Source organism: Euleptes europaea, chromosome 18 (assembly GCF_029931775.1).
Source record: "Euleptes europaea isolate rEulEur1 chromosome 18, rEulEur1.hap1, whole genome shotgun sequence".
In the NCBI taxonomy this organism is placed as follows: Eukaryota; Metazoa; Chordata; class Lepidosauria; order Squamata; family Sphaerodactylidae; genus Euleptes; species Euleptes europaea.
In genome coordinates, this window is record NC_079329.1 from 4,587,290 (window position 1) to 4,605,975 (window position 18,686).

At 44.9% G+C, this 18,686-nt stretch overlaps 2 protein-coding genes across 2 annotated transcripts; one reads left to right on the plus strand and one right to left on the minus strand.

Moving 5' to 3' along the window:
* Nucleotides 1–385: 385 nt before the first annotated feature.
* LOC130489896 (uncharacterized) lies at nt 386–6,863 on the minus strand. The gene is made up of 4 exons (XM_056863685.1): nt 6,852–6,863; nt 4,377–4,748; nt 3,188–3,448; nt 386–517 (listed from the first exon to the last, which is right to left on the minus strand). The coding sequence occupies exons 1-4, from the start codon at nt 6,861–6,863 to the stop codon at nt 386–388; spliced, it is 777 nt and encodes a 258-aa protein (XP_056719663.1).
* Nucleotides 6,864–9,177: 2,314 nt separating this feature from the next.
* Nucleotides 9,178–13,604, plus strand: LOC130489897 (vomeronasal type-2 receptor 26-like). The gene is made up of 4 exons (XM_056863686.1): nt 9,178–9,978; nt 10,673–10,900; nt 11,920–12,046; nt 12,703–13,604. Exons 1-4 carry the CDS (start codon nt 9,178–9,180, stop codon nt 13,602–13,604), a joined length of 2,058 nt encoding a protein of 685 aa, XP_056719664.1.
* Nucleotides 13,605–18,686: the final 5,082 nt, after the last annotated feature.

An 18,686-nucleotide genomic window follows, 5' to 3' on the forward strand; every position in this document is an offset into this window, starting at 1 on the left:
TGACAGTTGGGAAGAACATTTGGTTCATTTGGAAAAGGTGTTGGAGAGACTGAAGTCTGCAGGCCTAACTGTGAAAGCCCCAAAGTGTCAATTTGGGCTAGGATCTGTTCAATACTTGGGCTATGTCGTTGGCAAGGGCCTAATTCAGCCTTTAGAGGCCAAGGTGCAAAGTATCCAAGAGTGGCCTAGGCCCAAAACCAAACGGCAATTGCAGGCCTTCCTAGGCCTTATAGGATTTTATAGGAGATTTATAGCCCACTTCTCTACCCTGGCCACTCCGCTGACGGAGTTATGCAGAAAAAGACAACCCATTAGGCTCGTTTGGACTGAGGAGTGTCAAACAGCATTTGCTGCGTTAAAGCAGGCTCTTTTGCAATCACAGGTGCTAATTGCCCCTGATCCTAATGAACAGTTTGTAGTCCAGACGGATGCGTCTGATTTTGGCCTTGGAGCTGCCCTGCTTCAGAAGGATCCTCAGGGAGAACTGAGGCCTGTGGTATTTTTGAGCAAAAAGTTGCTGCCACGAGAAAGGAACCTGGCAGTAATTGAACGGGAGTGTTTAGCTATTTTTTGGGCCTTAAATAAGTTGAGACCTTACCTATGGGGACAGCAATTTGAATTGCAAACAGATCACTCACCCTTATGCTGGTTGGATAAAGTTAAAAATACCAACCAAAAACTTTTGAGGTGGAGCCTTGCTTTGCAAGATTTTGATTTTAAAATAGTTCACATCAAAGGGAGGGACAACAAGGTTGCTGATCACCTCTCTCGAGCTTATGTGGACTCTGATTTGATTTAAGCTGTTTTAACCCTGTTTTCTCTTCTGTATTTGTGTAGTTGTTTGGATATATAGCCATTTTTGCACAATGCTGCTAGTAAAACCTAATCTACCTCATATATGTTTAGTTTCTGTATTAAACTGTGTAGGTTGTTGTGTGGTTTTAATTGACTATGGTAGATTAGTTTTATGGTAAGATAAAAATAAGCAAACCGCGTATTTTCATCTCCCCGAAGGGAAGGATGTGAAGGAAAAGCACCCTGCTTTCCTTCTATGAAACACTGGTTCAGGCTTCAGGCCTAGTATTCTCTGATATTAACCTTTGGAGCATTAAAGATTGAGGGGCCTGGAATAACAAGCCGGCTTCTCACAAATCACAGTGGAATGTACTTTCGTTTTTAGAAGTACGCCTTAAAGGTCTCGGGGTTGGAGATAAACAGCTGCCCTGACTTTACAGCCATTGGGGGCAGCACCAACGATTTATCTCCTTGACAACAAATGGGCCATAAACGTTATCTCTGAGTTGGAGTCTTCCCAGGTGCCTCGCGTGACTGAGAGATGACCTGACAAATTAATTCAGGGCTAATTGAGATTCTCGCCATTTTATTGGCTAAGATGGCCATAGGCCGCTAAGATGGAGGGAATAAAATGAGCCCTGTTTGGACTTAGAAGCATGGAGGTTTTGGGATGCGCGGGCGCATCCTGGAATCTTTCATCATCTTTTGCTTTGTCCCATAGAACGAATCTATGCTTGACTGAGGAGACCAGCATGCTGACACCCAGATGCTAACTCTTGGACTGTGGTAACTCTTTTGCATATCCAAAAGCTTTGCCAATTTGCCTGATTGCCTAAACCTAAGCCAATTGCCTTTCTGATGAAATGTGTAGTTAGATTATTGAAGCTTTCTTGTTTTGTATGCTAACCTGCCTCACGTTTGTCTTTCTGTAACGAGCACAAACTTTTGAATAAACTTCTAGTTTATTATATTTGATGTGTCTAGTGGTTTCTGTGGTTTTCCCAAGCCTGAATCCTAGTGCCTAGATTGGCTTTGCTCATGCTATCTTTTGTGTAAACCTTTTGGACAGTGTGAACCACTCTGACCAAGTCTTAGCCTGGCAGAGGAAACTCACCTGTATTTGGAGCTTGGCAAGGGTTGCTCTGAGCCCTTTGCCTGGAGGCTCAACCTTTTGACTCAGAGCTGGTGGCAGCGACCCGTTCAACTCAAGGCGGAAGCCGGGAGTTGAACGTTTTGTTTTGCAGATTACCCCAAACCTAAACAAAGTGAGCCCAGCTGGTGGAGACCGGTTGGCGCTCTCTTTGACAGTCATATCCAGTGACAGCGCAGGTCATCCTGATAGACTCTCCCGGCTTGGCTGTTCCTGGGCCGGATTCCAGCAGGGTGACTTCGGAAAGGGCACCTGGGAGAAGAACAGGAGAAAACTTTGGTTGTGATCCACCCACATATGAATAGCAGGAGAACTATTTCACGTTCCTCTCCCAGAGAGACTCACATGAAGGCATGAGGAATATCACCACCAAAGCAAAGGAGTGTTTCATGTTTACTGATAGGTGACCACCTGCCAGCTGTTGAGGAAGTGCTGGTTTTGTGAACAAGGGGATACTATTTAAGAAGATATAGCTTAGGGGTTGTGATTTGCATAAGGGGCTCATCTCCCCCACATCCCCTTCACGGGATAAAGGGGCTGGCAGAGGGCTGCTTTAGCTAAAAAGAGGGACATCTCTAGGGATGACTGGCCATTGCCTGTGTTTTTCTTTCACAACTATGTGGTCCTAATTCTTTGTTTGCAGAGGTGGGTGGCAGTTACAGAAGGCCCAAGAGAAGGCAAGGAGGGGGTGCTTAACCTCTTCTGCGCCCACCCGTTTCATCCTGCAAATGAACTCTTTGGTTGCTTTATTCCCAGCTCTGCTTGCTTCCATCAAAGAAGCTTTCTGAGGAAAAAAGATTTTTTAAAAAATGACGGGGGTACATTTGCAGAGCAGAATCATACATCAGACCCCGAGTACTTTGGTTAGGATGCTTTGGGGCACTATGGTTGCCAGGTCCCTCTTCACCACTGGTGGGAGGTTTTTGGAGCGAAGCCTGAGGAGAGTAGGGTTTGGGGAGGGGAGGGACTTCAATGCCATAGAACCCAATTGCCAAAGCAGCCATTTTCTCCGGGGGAACTGATCTCTATCAGCTGATCAGTTGTAATAGCAGGAGAACTCCAGCTAGTACCTGGAGGTTGGCAACCCTATTGGGCAATAGTATAGTGTCATTAATTCGATACATCCTCTGTTCATACGTGAAGCAGGCTAGAGGAGAAAATGCTGCTAAACTCATTTGGAGGTTTCCTGTGTCTATGACCAGCTTCCCTTTTTTGTCTGGGCTCCCCGTTGCATTTTCTCACTGTGTCTCTTGCACAGTAGTAAGTGGCTGAGTCTGCAGCGGTCAGGGAGGACATCTGCAGGTAGAACTCATTCCTGCCGTTGTCTTTGGAGATAGTAATCCTGCTTTGGAGAGAGGGTGCATACCCCGTGCTCCCATCGTAACATATATATCCTGCCCATTCTAGGCCTCTGCCAGGAGGCTGCCTGATCCAGTGCCAGCAGTAGCCGCTAGAGATGTCGTATCCGGTGACAGCGCAGGTCAGCCTGATAGACTGTCCTGGCTTGGCTGTTCCTGGGCCGGATTCCAGCAGGTTGACTTGAGAAAGGACACCTGGGAGTAGAACAAAAGAAAAATGCAGTTGTGATCCACCCACATATGAATAGCAGGAGAACTATTTCACGTTCCTCTCCCAGAGAGACTCACATGAAGGCATGAGGAATACCAACACCAAAGCAAAGGAGAATTTCATGTTTGCTGATAGGCGACCTCCTGCCAGCTGTTGAGGAAGTGCTGGTTTTGTGGACACGGGGATACTATTAAAGAAGATATGGCTTAGGGGTTGTGATTTGCATAAGGGGCTCATCTCTCCTCCCCCACACCCCCTTCACGGCATAAAGGGGCTGGTAGAGGGCTGGGTGGCAGTTACAGAAGTCCCAAGAGAAGGCAAGGAGGGGGTGCTTAACCCCTTCTGCGCCCACCCGTTTCATCCTGCAAATGAACTCCTTGGTAGCTTTATTCCCAACTCTGCTTGCTTCCATCAAAGAGACTTTCTGAGGAAAAAAGAATTTTTAAAAAATGCCCGGGGTACATTTGCAGAATTATACATCAGACCAAGAGACCTATGGTTAGGATGCTTTGGGGCAGTAGGGTTGCCAGGTCCCTCTTCACCACCGGCGGGAGATTGTTGGGGTGGAGACTGAGGAGGACGGGGTTGAGGGAGGGCATAGAGTCCAATTTCCAAGACGTCCATTTTCTACAGGAGAACTGATCTCTATCGACTGGAGAACAGTTTTAATAGCAGAACTCCAGCTAGTACCTGGAGGTTGGCAACCCTATTGGGCAGTAATATAATGTCATTAATTTGATACATTCTCTGTTCGTACGTGAAGCAGGTTGAAGGACACAATGCTGCTAAATTCATTTGGCGGTTTCCTTTGTCTATGACCGGCTTCCCTTTTTTGTCTGGGCTCTCCGTTCCGTTCTCTCACTGTGTCTCTTGCACAGTAGTAAGACGCTGAGTCTGCAGCGGTCAGGGAGGACAGCTGCAGGTAGAACTCGTTCCTGCCGTCGTCTTTGGAGATAGAAATCCTGCTTTGGAGAGAGGCCGCATAGTTTGTGCTCCCACTGTTACTTATACGTGCTACCCACTCTAGGCCTTTGCCAGGCCTTTGCCTTATCCAGTTCCACCAGTAGCCGCTAGAGATGGAGTATCCGGTGACGGCGCAGGTCAGCCTGATAGACCCTCCTGGCTTGGCTGTTCCTGGGCCAGATTCCACCAGGGTGACTTCAGAAAGGACACCTGGGAGAAGAACAGGAGAAAAATTTGGTTGTGATTCACCCACACATGAATAGCAGGAGAACTATTTCATGTTCCTGTCCCAGAGAGACTCACATGAAGTCATGAGGAATATCAAGACCAAAGCAAAGGAGTGTTTCATGTTTGCCGATAGGTGACTACCTGCCAGCGGTTGAGGAAGTGCCAGTTTTGGGAACACAGGAGGTTCTAGCAGAGACTCCATTTAAGAAGATATAGCTCAGGGCATGTGATTTGCATGAGGGGCTCATCTCCCCACCCTCGCATCTCCTTCTCAGGATAAAGGGGCTGGCAGAGTGATGTTTTAGCTAAAAAGAGGGACATCTGTCATGGCGCAAAAGTCCCCTGCCCTACTTTCCCGAAACGCTTGGTGGAAGCCAGGAAAGTTACTGCCAGCTATGAACTCCATTACAGGGACCCCTATAATAGATATGGCCTTTTGCCATAGAAAAAAGTTACAGAATTCAACTCTTCTGGAAACAGCAAGTTTTCATATTTCACTCAATGTGATGAAGTGGTGAAGATGATGAGATTTCAGATATACAAACTGGTAGTAACTAGGGTTGCCCACCTCCAGGTACTATCTGGAGATCTGCTATTACAATTGATCTCCAGCCGATAGAGATCAGTTCCTCTGGAGAAAATGGCCAGTTTGGCTATTGGACTCTATGGCATGGAAGTCCCTCCCCTCCCCAAACCCTGACCTACCCAGGCTCCACCCAAATACCTCCCACCGGTGGCAAAGAGGGACCTGGCAATCCTCATAACTAAGAGGAAGAAGTTGGAATATCATCCAATTCCTGTGAGAACCAATAAACCCCATGTATATTGGTATACATGAAAGTCCAATTGAACTGAACAGTGTGGGAAATGTTAGATAAGGTGCAGATGTGATAAAATAAGCAAGGGATGAAATCAGGCCTCTCGGTCCAAAATGGGCCAAGCATGAAAAAAAACAAAAAAAAACAAAGAGCAAATTGAGCCCCTCACAATATTTTCAATGGAAACCATCGACTCTTGTTTGGGAACAGTTAGATTAGAGATCACAGCGCCAGCAGAGCTGTTAGATTTGTGGATGTATATCTATTCTCGCCAGGGTCATTATATGAGATGCTTTGGAACACAGGCAGGATGGTGCTGCTGCAGTCGTCTTGTTTGTGGGTTTCCTAGAGGCACCTGGTTGGCCACGGTGTGAACAGACTGCTGGATTTGATGGACCTTGGTCTCATCCAGCAGGGCTTTTCTTACATTCTTATGGCTCTGAACTTAGAGAGCACATTGTCTGGGCATGTGAAAGAAGGATTCTGTGAACTACAGACAGTGAAGCTTGTGAGCATCTTTGCTGCCATCTTTTGGTTAAGGAGAATAAAGCTTGCACTCGAGAGTTTTCCAAGGGCCAGTTTCAGAGGGCGTATTTTTGCCAGGATCTTCAACTGGTCTTATTATCATTTCCCCCCACTAGGGTATCATAGAAAATGTGATGGGGGCTTGGGATTTAGTCAGGTCAAGATGCATCCTAGAGATTTGAAAAAACTTTCAACAGCGGATTTCCTATGACATTTAGCATCAATTTTGGTCATTTCTAATCTTCTCATAGATGAGGGTAGCAGATGGCCAGTTGTACCATTGCCTTTTCTGATCCAAAAATGTAGTGGTCCACTTTCATTAGAAAGCCTTATGAGTTTGCCTCCTCTGACCAGACCAAACCCAACTCCCACCTGTTGTCTAACTAAGGAGCGGAGGAGAAGAAAAGCCCTTTGTTAAAAGTGATACTACTCAGAGCCCAACTTTTGCAGAGGCAATTAATTCCCCTCTGCAATTATCTAAATCACTGTAATTTATTCTTTGTGCCTGAACTTTGTGCCTTCCAGAAGCTACTGGAAAAATAACTGATATACAAACCAGAGAGTAGTTATAAACCCTTCCGCAAGCCTTTCAGAACTGGAATTAGGAGTAAGAAAAAAGCCAGGCCCTGTCAGTTTGAAACCTGAGAAAGTCCCCTTTGAGTAAGTCTAGCTTCAGATTGCTCTAGATTATTGTCATTCAAGTATTTTTTCTAGTCTTGATAAAGTTAAAGATTCTTTTCCCTTAGAAGTATCCTGGCAGAGTAGAGTCAATTTCTGCCCCATCTAGCTTGGTTAATCCTCACCCATGCAGTCATGGGAATGTAGATGGGCGCAGGAGGATCTGTGTCCAGAGAGAATCTTGGCTACCAGATGGTGGTGTTAGTAGTGTTGCTGCTTCTGCTACCTCACGTAGCTTGTGAAGGGAATGCTGAGAAGTGCCCCACGATTGACGCCCTCCCTGTTCCACACGAGTGGTACCAGCCAGGCGACCTCATCATTGGTGGGATTACTTCTCAAGCCCTTTATATGTTCACCCTGCCTTCTTTTGAGGAACACCCTTCTCAGAAGATGTTTGACATCACAATGTAAGCTATTTTTATTTTTGCCCCATGTTATTTGAAGTTGGAAGCCTAAGTAATCATAATGATATGATAACCAACTTCAAGTACTTGAAGTGCTGTCATATAGAGGATGGTGCCGAATAGTTTTCTGTTGCCTCAGAATGTCGGACCACAACTAACGGGTTGAAATTAAATAAAAAGAGTTTCCGTCTAGACATTAGGAAGAATTGTCTAACAGTTAGAGCGGTTCCTCAGTGGAACAGGCTTCCTCGGGAGGTGGTGAGCTCTCCTTCCCTGGAGGTTTTTAAGAAGAGGCTAGATGACCATCTGTCAGCAATACTGATTCTATTACCTTAGGCAGATCATGAGAGGGAGGGCATCTTGGCCATCTTCTGGGCATGGAGTGGGAGTCACTGGGTGTGTGTCGGGAAGATAGTCTGGAATTTCCTGCAGTGTGCAGGGGGCTGGACAAGATGACCCTGGGGGTCCCTTCCAAATTTATGATTCTATGTAATGTAGATGTAAGATTTTCAAAGGACGTACATATCTGGAGTGTTTTCACATCAACACACTTAATATGTAGCATTTGCATGGTGCGCTTGAACGTGTTCACAGCACTTCTTGCAATTATCTTGTAATCCTTACAACCACCATATATGATGGGAAGAAGAATACAGTTGTCCCCATATTGAAGATGAAGGGGAGTATTGGGAAGAAGGGTTTGGGGGGACTTGCCTAAAGCAACATAATGTAGCCTCGATCTAAACAGAGCCCTTAGCCATGGACTAGTGCACTGATGCTCACCTCTGTAGCTCTCCGTTTGACTCCCCCTATGATAACCTCTTTGACTTCGCTCCTTCTCAGCCACTGCACGCTTCTCCTCCTCTGTTCTAAAAAGCCGATGCAACTTGTAATGCTCGGATGAGTCGATTTCCAAATTAGGTGACTTTATTTGAAGCCAGAGTGGATCTACATTATGGTAAAGTGACCATATACGTCGTAGAATCGGCCTGTGATAGAGTATTCAACTCTCTCTCTCTCTGCAGCATGGTGACTAAGTTCTACCAGCACACGCTGTCCTTGGCATTTGCCATAAATGAGATCAATGAGGATCCTGAGATCTTGCCCAACGTCACGCTTGGCTTCCATGTTTGTGACAGTTACTATGATGCAAGGATGACTTATCGGACTACACTGGAGCTGCTCTACAAATTACACCAATTTGTCCCCAACTACAAATGTGACAGTGAGAAAAACCTCGTAGCCGTCATTGGGGGACTTGGCTCTGATATCTCTTTTCACATGTCAGACATCTTAGACTTTTACAAGATTCCACAGGTAAGATCTCTGCACATGAGTGTGGGTTTTCACTAATCTTAGATGTATGTAAATCATTCTTCTTTTGTCGTTCTGAGTGTGATTCTCTGATGTAGAAAGGGAAATGGTCAACTAATCAAAAAACAGAGATCTGTTTTTAAAATTCAGTTAACGAAACCAAATGGAAACAGCTTTAGAGAAGCAGAAAGAACAGGCTGCAGTAAGTTAGATTCAGACAGTTTCAAGTCCAACAGCATCAAGTCCAACCACAGTAAGATAGATTCAGACAGTTTCAAGGCCAACAGCATCTTAAAGATCAACAAGATTTTCAGGATATAAGCTTTAGAGCATCAAAACTCCCTTCACTGACACTTCGACTCTGAAAAGCTTATACATTGGAAACCTTGTTGGTCTTTAAGATGCTACTGAACTCGGATATAGCTCTTCTACTGCTGATGAACATGGCTACCCATCTAAAACTATCTTCTTGGGTAGATTAAACCACTTTTAGCAAATAGTTGTTTCCTAGAACTTTCACCATGGTAGGACACTTCAGCCAGAGGAGCCCTTGACTTCGATACTTTCTGGAACTGCAAGCTGAAATCAGGTTTTTAGTTCGACAGATATTCACTGTGTAAACAGATAACACATATTATCCCTCTCTTAAGACCTCCACGTTGCCTTTCAGCTCACATATGGCTCATTTGCCTCAGATGACAGAGATATGCGTCAGTCCCCATCCTTTTACCGCATGGTCCCAAATGAAGCCCAGCAGTACATGGGAATTATCCATTTGCTGAAGCATTTTGGGTGGATGTGGGTTGGGCTATATGCTGTGGATGACGAAAGTGGAGAACATTTCTTGCTTGCTCTGGAGTCCCTGTTTACCCAGCACGGATTGTGCTCCGCATTCATAGAAAGAGTTCCAAGACAAACCCGTTTGACCAACATGTTTGAAATCAATGACATGGTCTTAAATATTTATCGACCGGTTACAGATGCTAAAGTCAATACATGTGTCCTCTATGGAGAAACTTTCACCATTTTATGGCTGAGCCATTTTATACTTCTCGGGGCTCCTGGATACCAACAAGATGCATCTGATGGAATGGTGTGGATTATGACCACCCAGATTGACTTTGCATTAACAACCCTTCAATCGCTCTCGGATCTGCAAGTGTTCCAAGGTGCCATCTCCTTCACGATTCACTCAAGTGAGCTTCCAGGGTATCAACATTTCCTTCAGCTCATCAGACCTTGCTGGACTCAAAGGGACAGTTTCCTCAAGAGCTTCTGGGAGCAAGCATTCAACTGTTATTATCCACATTGCAGCATGCCCATCAAAGACAATGGAACATGTACTGGGGAAGAGAGATTGGAGAGTCTTCCAGGGCCTCATTTTGAAATGCAGATGACCGGGCACAGCTACAGTATCTATAATGCTGTCTATACTGTGGCACATGCTTTACATGGCATGTACTCATCCCGATTCAACCACAGAGGTGTGTTGTATGGCAAAAAAGACAACCTTCAAGATCTCCACCCTTGGAAGGTAGTGTCTTCACTTGAAACAATGTTTTGCCAACCAGCAGCTTCGTCTTCCATTAATAACATATTCTACTGACAAAGCTTTGTAGGTGCACATTTCTTTCTGTACTTGGAGGCTGAAAAAACTTAAGCAGTACATTTTCAGGGATTTATAACTGCAGCAAACCAAAACAAAACTGCTTTAGTAAACTGGGTCTAGATAAAATTGCACATAGCTTGGATCCAGGAATGTGCGAATAGAGTGATGCTTACGGAACAAACTTTTCTACCTGTTTTTTCTGCAGCCTCCTGTGATCTCCAAAATTGATCCTGAAAGGGTAGGGTCTGTTAGGAACCAGATGGAATGTAACACAGGGGGTGGGTTTGTAGTAGGGAGGGGAATCGACAGTGACCCTTCTCTTTCACAAATGGGATAAGTCTGTACAAGAGAATACACGTGGGATTTTTGCCAATTCCCCCTCCAAGTGCAATCCCCCGCACAATGTTCTATCATGTGGTGACCATCAGGGGTAACTTGTGGGAGAATCAGGGTCTGTCACAGGAAGGGAAAGGTACTAAAGATCTGTTCTGCAACAACATTCTGCTCTTTGTTCACTTGCTCCAAGGCAAGATCAATGAGAAATAAGTTTTTGTAAAACTGTGAATGAAGATTCTTAATGTATTGTGAGACATTAGTTTTTGTTTCCTCTTACAACTAGCTCTACCCATCTCTTCAGCATGTTGCATTTAACAACTCGGCTGGAGAAACCATGTCTTTTAATATGAACAAAGAAATGAGAGCCAGCTTTGATATTATGAACCTGGTCACATTCCCAAACAACTCCATCCTCACAAGGAAAGTTGGAAGAGTGGATAACAGTGACCTCAAAGGACAAGAATTTGTCATTCATGAGGATGTGATTGTGTGGCCCAGGCGTTTTAACCAGGTGTGGTTTCTCACATCATCTCCCAAGGGGGCTATTCCATCCTTCAGATGGGTCATTCTGCTATCAGAATTGTCCTGATCATCACAGCAATTTCCCCATACCGCTTTTCTGATCTTTAGCAAAGAGAAATGGGGCATGTAACATAGATATCCTTTGTCTTGGGAGACCGCAACTGTCTGATGTCTGATTAAACAGAACCTTCAGGATCAAAGGCTATTCAAAGGATCTTATTGGTCATAGGGGAGGGCTGTGGCTCAGTGGTAGAGCCTCTGCTTGGCGTGCAGAAGGCCCCAGGTTCAATTCTTGGCATCTCCAATTAAAGGGAATAGGCAAGTAGGTGGTGTGAAAAAGCTCTGCCTGCGACCCTGGAGATCCACTGCCACTCTGAGTAGACAATACTGATTTTGATGGACCAAATGTCTGATTCAGAATAAGGCAGCTTCATGTGTTCATGTGTTCATATGTTATATCTGTAGCCCAAAACTTCTCCTCCACTTATGCAAGACAGGCTGCACACTATCCTGGGAGGAAGCCCCTTTGAACAAAGGAGACTTACTTCTGAGTAGACCTGCTTCAGATTGCTCCCCACATTGTCAGCCAAGAGCCCAACAATAGCCATGACAGTACAGTATGTGAGACATTGGTGGAGTAAATAAACTTTTTCCATCCAACCTCCACACACATTTCAGCTTTATAATAGAATGCAAATATGTCCTATGCAATATATAATATCTATAATATGTAATAAACTATATAATAGAATGCAAAAATTTGCAAGACCTTAGCAAGGTTGTTAAAGACGTTTTGGAGGACATGAGTCGGAAGCCACTTGACGGCACTTAACACACACACACACAAATATGACCTACCTTTCCTTGGAAGGTATGAACACATTTTTTCTTATATCACATTTGATATAAATTTATTATGTCATGTCAATTAATGTTTTTTTTCTTTGTGGGATGCCTGATTGCCAACCATTTATCCTACTTTGAATACCCTCTTGTGTTTGCTGATAGGTGCTGCCAGTTTCTTTGTGTAGTGACTCCTGCCACTTCGGTTTTCAGAAAAAAAAGATGGAAGGGAAGACATTTTGCTGCTATGATTGTGTTCAGTGCCCAAAAGGGAAGATCTCAAACCAGAAGGGTAGGTGATAGAGTCACCAATGAGTCCTTTATATAGCATTAATTCAGATAGCTACCCACCAATCAGGGCTCAACAGGGTGTATGAGTAGGCACTTGATAAAGTGGAAAATCCTCCCACATTTCTGTATGGAATACAAGCATAAGGATAATGCTAGCCAGTTGAATCCATTCACACATTAAACTGTGAGTCACCCAAGTGATCTACATGAAAATTTGAGCATCCAGACATTAGCAGATGACATATCTGGGAAATCAAAAGGACTTCTCACCCCACAGAACAACCTTTGAACCACACAGCCATAAGAACCAACAGGGAGAGCCATGGCTCAGTGGAAGAGCCTCTGCTTTACATGGCGATTATATATGGCTTCAATGGGGGGTAGTGATGGGTAGCTGTCAGCACCATGTTCAGGACAGGGGTGTGCGTTGATGTTTAGAATGCTGCTGTGCCTGCAAATATTGTAAAAACTCTGTGTGGAATGGTGGAGAAACATCCATGTATACAAAGTGTGGTATGTGCCAGGTTATTCTGAAATGGAAACCAAAGAGAGGGACTCCCATGGTGTTCTCACAGTGCAAGTAGTTGTACAAAAACAACAACAACCAAACCCGTCTTAGTTTGCATATACTGAAAGGGGACATTTAATCTTTTCCAGACATGGATGACTGTATCAACTGTCCAGAAGATCAGTATCCAACCGAGGGTCAAAACCAGTGCATTCCCAAGACAATCAGCTTCCTCACTTATGAAGAACCTCTCGGGATCAGTTTAGCCTCACTCGCTATTTCTTTTTCCCTGATCACAGCCTTAGTGCTAGGAACTTTTTTCAAGCACAAAGATACCCCCATTGTCAAAGCCAATAACCGCGATGTCACCTCTGCTCTCCTGATCTCCCTCCTGCTCTGCTTCCTCTGTTCCTTGCTGTTTATTGGACAACCTCGGAAGGTGACCTGCTTCCTCCGACAATCTGCATTCGGCATCATCTTCTCAGTGGCTGTTTCTTGTGTGTTGGCCAAAACTGTCACTGTTCTCCTTGCGTTCATGGCCACAAAGCCAGGCTCCAGCATGAGGAAGTGGGTGGGGCAAAGACTGGCCAACTCCATTATCCTTTCTTGCTCATTTATTCAAGTAAGCATTTGTACGGTGTGGCTAGGAACCTCTCCCCCTTTTATAGACTCTGACACTCAGTCCCTGGTTGAAGAGATTATAATAGAATGTAATGAAGGGTCTGTTATCATGTTCTACATTGTTCTGGGCTACATGGGCTTTCTGTCGATCATCAGCTTGACTGTGGCTTTCCTAGCCAGGAAGCTGCCAGACAGTTTCAATGAAGCCAGGTTCATCACTTTCAGTATGTGTATATTTTGCAGTGTTTGGCTGTCTTTTGCCCCAACCTACTTGAGCACCAAAGGTAAAAACATGGTAGCTGTGGAGGTCTTCTCTATCTTGGCCTCCAGTGCTGGCTTACTGGCTTGTATCTTTTTCCCTAAATGCTACATTATTCTTCTGAGACCAGAGTTAAACAAGAGGGAACAGTTGATCAGGAAGAAGAATTAAGCAATCTAATTGTCCTGTTGTATGGATTTCTCCTTCTGAATGGAAAAGGATCTAATGTTTTGTTAGAAACCTATGGAAGCAGTTTTGGTCTTCTTAACCAATCTTCTTGCTCTATCTTCTTGTTCTATCAAAACAATTAATGTGTCAGCTTTCACTAGATTACTGATCGTCTGGAGCTGCAGCCATCCTTCACATCCAATGAGTTCCACTACTGATGTGGTATTTCATAGTAAATGTTTGCATGCCAGAACGAGCATCTGGTGATGGTGGAGGTCAGCCTGATGGGCTCTCATGTAAATGAATAAAGCTGCCTTATACTGTATTACACGTACAGTAATTACACTTGTAGTCCATCAAGGTCAATATTGTCTACTCAGATTGACAGCCTCTCTCCAGATTCTCAGGCAGAGATCTTTCACATCACCTGTTATGTAATCCTTTTCTACTGCAGATACCAGGGATTGGATCTGGGGCCTTCTGCATGCCAAGCAGATGCTCTACCAAAGAGCCGCCACCCTTTCCCAGATCTCCAGTCTTGACCATTTCTGACACAGATCCCACCACTTTGACTTTGGAAAGGACACCTGAGGGACAAGAGGACAAATAGACTCAGTTTTGATGAAACAATGTGTGAGAAAAATATGGAATGATTCCTTCATCTTTTATAGAGACTCCAAGCAAATGAATATTCCATGTCCATAAAGAAGCAATTGGTCTCCCAACCATAAACCCTGGCTTTGGGGAACAGGTGAGGCTGAAGAGGAGAACCTCTTTTAACAGCAAGAGCTCTGGCCTTGCAGTTTGTATTGAGGGTTTCTGAAAGGGCTGATAAATTGTAGCTTTGAGATGTGGAATGGCATAGTATAGCCCAATCTCATGAGTAAGACTTTGCAGAGGAAGGCAAGGGTAATCAACTTTTGCTTAATTACTAGCCTTGAAAAGCCTATGGGGTCATCATAAATCATCTATGACTTGATGGCACTTTAAACACACAAAATGTAGCTTCGTCAAGTGGCGCTTGATTATTATTATTGTCTTAATATCTTATCTGCAGTTGAGAAGAATAATTGAACACTCCAGAGTCAGATTAGGGTTATTGGGAGGGGGGAGAGGCTCTGCACTGTGGGAGACATTTTTTTAAAAAATATAGTCTCATGTACTCACCAGATGTTCATACAGGTTGTTACCTTTAGAAATCACTGGAAGCTCTATGTTTTTTACCACAGAGACACAGATGCTAAAAGTTGGCCCTATCAGCACTTGATCTGCCTTACATGTACATGGATTAAGCAAGACTTGAAAGTGATTTTGGTTGTGCATAAATTGATCCCCACCATAGCAGTTTTAAGGAGCCCCGTGGCACAGAGTGGTAAGCTGCAGTACTGCAGTCCAAGCTCTGCTCACGACCTGAGTTAGATCCCGACGGAAGTCGGTTTCAGGTAGCCGGCTCAAGGTTGACTCAGCCTTCTATCCTTCCGAGGTTGGTAAAATGAGTGCCCAGCTTGCTGGGGTTAAAGGGAAGATGACTGGGGAAGGCACTGGCAAACCACCCAGTAAACAAAGTCTGCCTAGTAAAGGTTGGGATGTGACGTCACCCCATGGGTCAGAAATGACCCTTGTTCTTGCACAGGGGACCTTTACCTTTAAAGCAGTTTTAGTTGCAAGGAAGGAGGTGCATTTGATGTGGGATGTTTGGCTTGCCTCATCATCTTGACTTATCTGGAGCATTTTGCTCTGCAGTTGTATTTCTATCATGGAGCTGATGTCTGCTTAATTCATATTTTTGTGGAGATAAGTTCTTCACACTTCACAGTGATGCTTCTCAACCCATTCATTGCAATGATGTCCCGACAAAGGTGGATGAGTCATTAATTTGGTGGCATTTTTAGATTCACGTTACCAGATTTGTATGTGTTTTACTTTATCTGTGTGCCACGTCACACATTTTTAATGGAAAGATGGGTGACAATTTGTTTCAATAAATAACATTTATTTATTTAGATGATGCACTTCTGAAATTCTCCTCCTCCCAGTTTCTCTCCAGATGTTCCAGCCCTGAATTCCTTGCTGTACTTCTCCAAGCAGCTCAACTGCATTGAGAATTCTAACTTCTAGATTTTTGCCCCCGGCCATAGGCATGTGAAGTATATCACAGCTTTGAGGGTCCCCCCCGCCCCAGTTCATGTGCATTCTTGTTCCGCTCTGTGCTATCAATCTGCAAGTGTACACTAGGAAAACACTCCCCAAAGCATTCTTGATCAGAATGTCCACCCGGTTCAGTAAAGTTTTTCTTTGGGTGATGGGTTGGTTGGGGATTTACTCAGGCTCACATATTTTCTGGACACTGCACTGCACAAAAAGCGTCTTAATAAATCAAGCATGCAATCACATTTTTACAAAGTCCCTGACAAAGTTCCCTTTTTTGTCGGGGCTCTCCATTCCGTTCCCTCACTGTGTCTCTTGCACAGAAGTAAGTGGCTGAGTCTGCAACAGTCAGGGAGGACATCTGCAGGTAGAACTCGTTCCTGCCGTCGTCTTTGGAGATAGAAACCTTGCTTTGGAGAGAGGGCGCATAGTTCTTGGTCCCCTCGTAACATATACGTCCTACCCATTCTAGGCCTTTGCCAGGAGGCCACCTTATCCACTGCCAGCAGTGGTTGCTAGAGATGTCGTATCCGGTGACGGCGCAGGTCAGCCTGGTAGACCCTCCTGGCTTGGCTGTTCCTGGGCTGGATTCCACCAGGGTGACTTGAGAAAGGACACCTGAGAGAAGAACAAGAGAAAAATTCAGGTGTGATCCATCCACACAGGAATAGCACAAGAACTATTTCATGCTCCCCTCCCTGAGAGACTCACATGAAGGACTGATGAATATCAACACCAAAGCAAAGGCATATTTCATGGTTGCTGATAGGCGACTGCCTGCCAGAGGTTGAAGAAGTACTGGCTTTGTGAACACGGGAATAGTATTTATGAAGATATATCTTAGGGGTTGTGATTTGCATAAGGGGCTCATCTCCCCTCCCCCACACCCCCTTCACAGGATAAAGGGGCTGGCAGAGGGCTGCTTTAGCTAAAAAGTGGGACATCTCAGTGGGATGACTGGCTGTTGTCTGTTTTTCTTTCACAAATATGTGGCCATCACTCTTTGTTTGCAGAGCTGGGTGGCAGTTACAGAAGGCCCAAGAGACACAAGGAGGGGTGCTTAACCCCTTCGGCACCCACCCTGCAAATGAACTCCTCGGTCGCTTTATTCCCAACTCCGCTTGCTTCCATCAAAGAAGCTTTCTGAAGGAAGATAATTTTTAAAAAAGCAAAAACAACAATGACCAGGGTACGTTTGCAGGGGAGAATCATACATCAGACCAAAAGCCCTATGATTTGGATTGTTTTGGGCAGTAATATAATGTCATTAATTCAATACATACAGATTGGTGTGTGTGTGTAATGAAACAAATACAAAATGAAAGAGAAGGATTGAGTGGACCAGAGATACTTAGACCATCTGGATTGAAGCTAAGATCTTGGAAGCTAGGCAGGGCTCCCCCAAGTTAGTATTTGTTTGTTTGTTTGTTTATCTATTTGATCAGTCTTATAGACCGCTCTCCCTGGCAAAAGCCGGGCTCAGGGTCTCTCACATAGTAATTTAAATATAAAATAAAACATAATAAAACTTATTAAAACAAAGATTAAAACCAGCCCTATAAAATCAATAGAAATCCCATACACCCAATGGCGCAATTGGTTGTGATATAAGGCCACAGCAGGACCTGCAGGTAGTCCAGATAAGATACAAGGCCTGCAGGTAAGATGGAAACATTCAGGCAGGGTACAGTAGGATAGGGAGACCCGCACTGATGAAGGAAAACATAGCTGGCCTCAACCATAGGCCTGGTGGAATAGCTCCGTCTTACAGGCCCTGCGAAGCTCCTTAGGGTCCCGCAGGATTAGGGTTGCCAGGTCCCTCTTTGCCGCCGGCGGGAGGTTTTTGTGGTGGAGCTTGAGGAGGATGGGGTTTGGGGAGGGGAGGGACTTCAATGCCACAGAGTCCAATTGCCAAAGCAGGCATTTTCTCCAGGGGAACTGATCTCTATTGGCTGGAGATCAGTTGTAATAGCAGGAGATCTCCAGCTGGTACCTGGAGGCTGGCAACCCTAAGCAGGGTCCTGGTCTCATTAGAGAGGCTAGTCCATCAGGTAGGGGCTAGGGCCGAAAAAGTCTGCCGCTCTTCTGGAGGAGTGGGGAATCAAACCCGGTTCTCCAGATTAAGAGACCACCGCTCTTAAGCACTACACCACGCTCGCCAGGAGCAAAGGCGGGTTTTTGCCTGGCTGCAGATTCATTTCCTCTCACTGTGTCCCTCCTACACAATAATACACGGCAGTGTCTTCGAGTTTCAGGCTATTCATTTGCAGCTTCAGCAGGCTGTTGGAGTCGTCCCTGGAGATGGTGAAGCGCCCCCTCACCAGATTTGAGTAGTAGGTGCTAGATGAGGATGCAGTTATCCGTGCCACCCATTCCAACCCCTTCCCAGGGGCCTGTCTAACCCAGCTCATCCAGTAGCTGCTGAAGGTGAACCCCGAGGCTCGACAGGTGAGATGGATGGAGCCTCCGGGTCCTCTGAGACCACCTCCGGGCTCTACCAGCTGCACTTCTGACAGAATGTCTGGAAAGAAAAGAAAACTTTATAACCAGACCTGCTGCATAATTGCATCTCTTGGTCTTCAGTATCAAAGGAAGGGAATTTACCTCGGAAGAGCATGAAAAAGAAAGCAAGTTGGATCCAAAACATCATGTCTTCCTGATGCTTTGAGACAGATTGAGATGAAAAAGGATCAGGCAAAGAAGGGTTGTGTCTCTGGGTGGACCTAGGTTAAGGAGAGCATGAGGCTGATTTAAACAGGAAGCTGGTCCAACATTTACATACAGCTCAGGAGAAAAGGGCATAAAAGAGGGACTGCTATTGGTTTCTGATCCTGTTCATGGTTTGATAGAGAATTGCAAAGAGGAAAAAAAATGGTTCAAACATTTGTGTTTGATAAAAGGGCATAACTCAGATGTTAGACTGTCTTTGGGTTTACG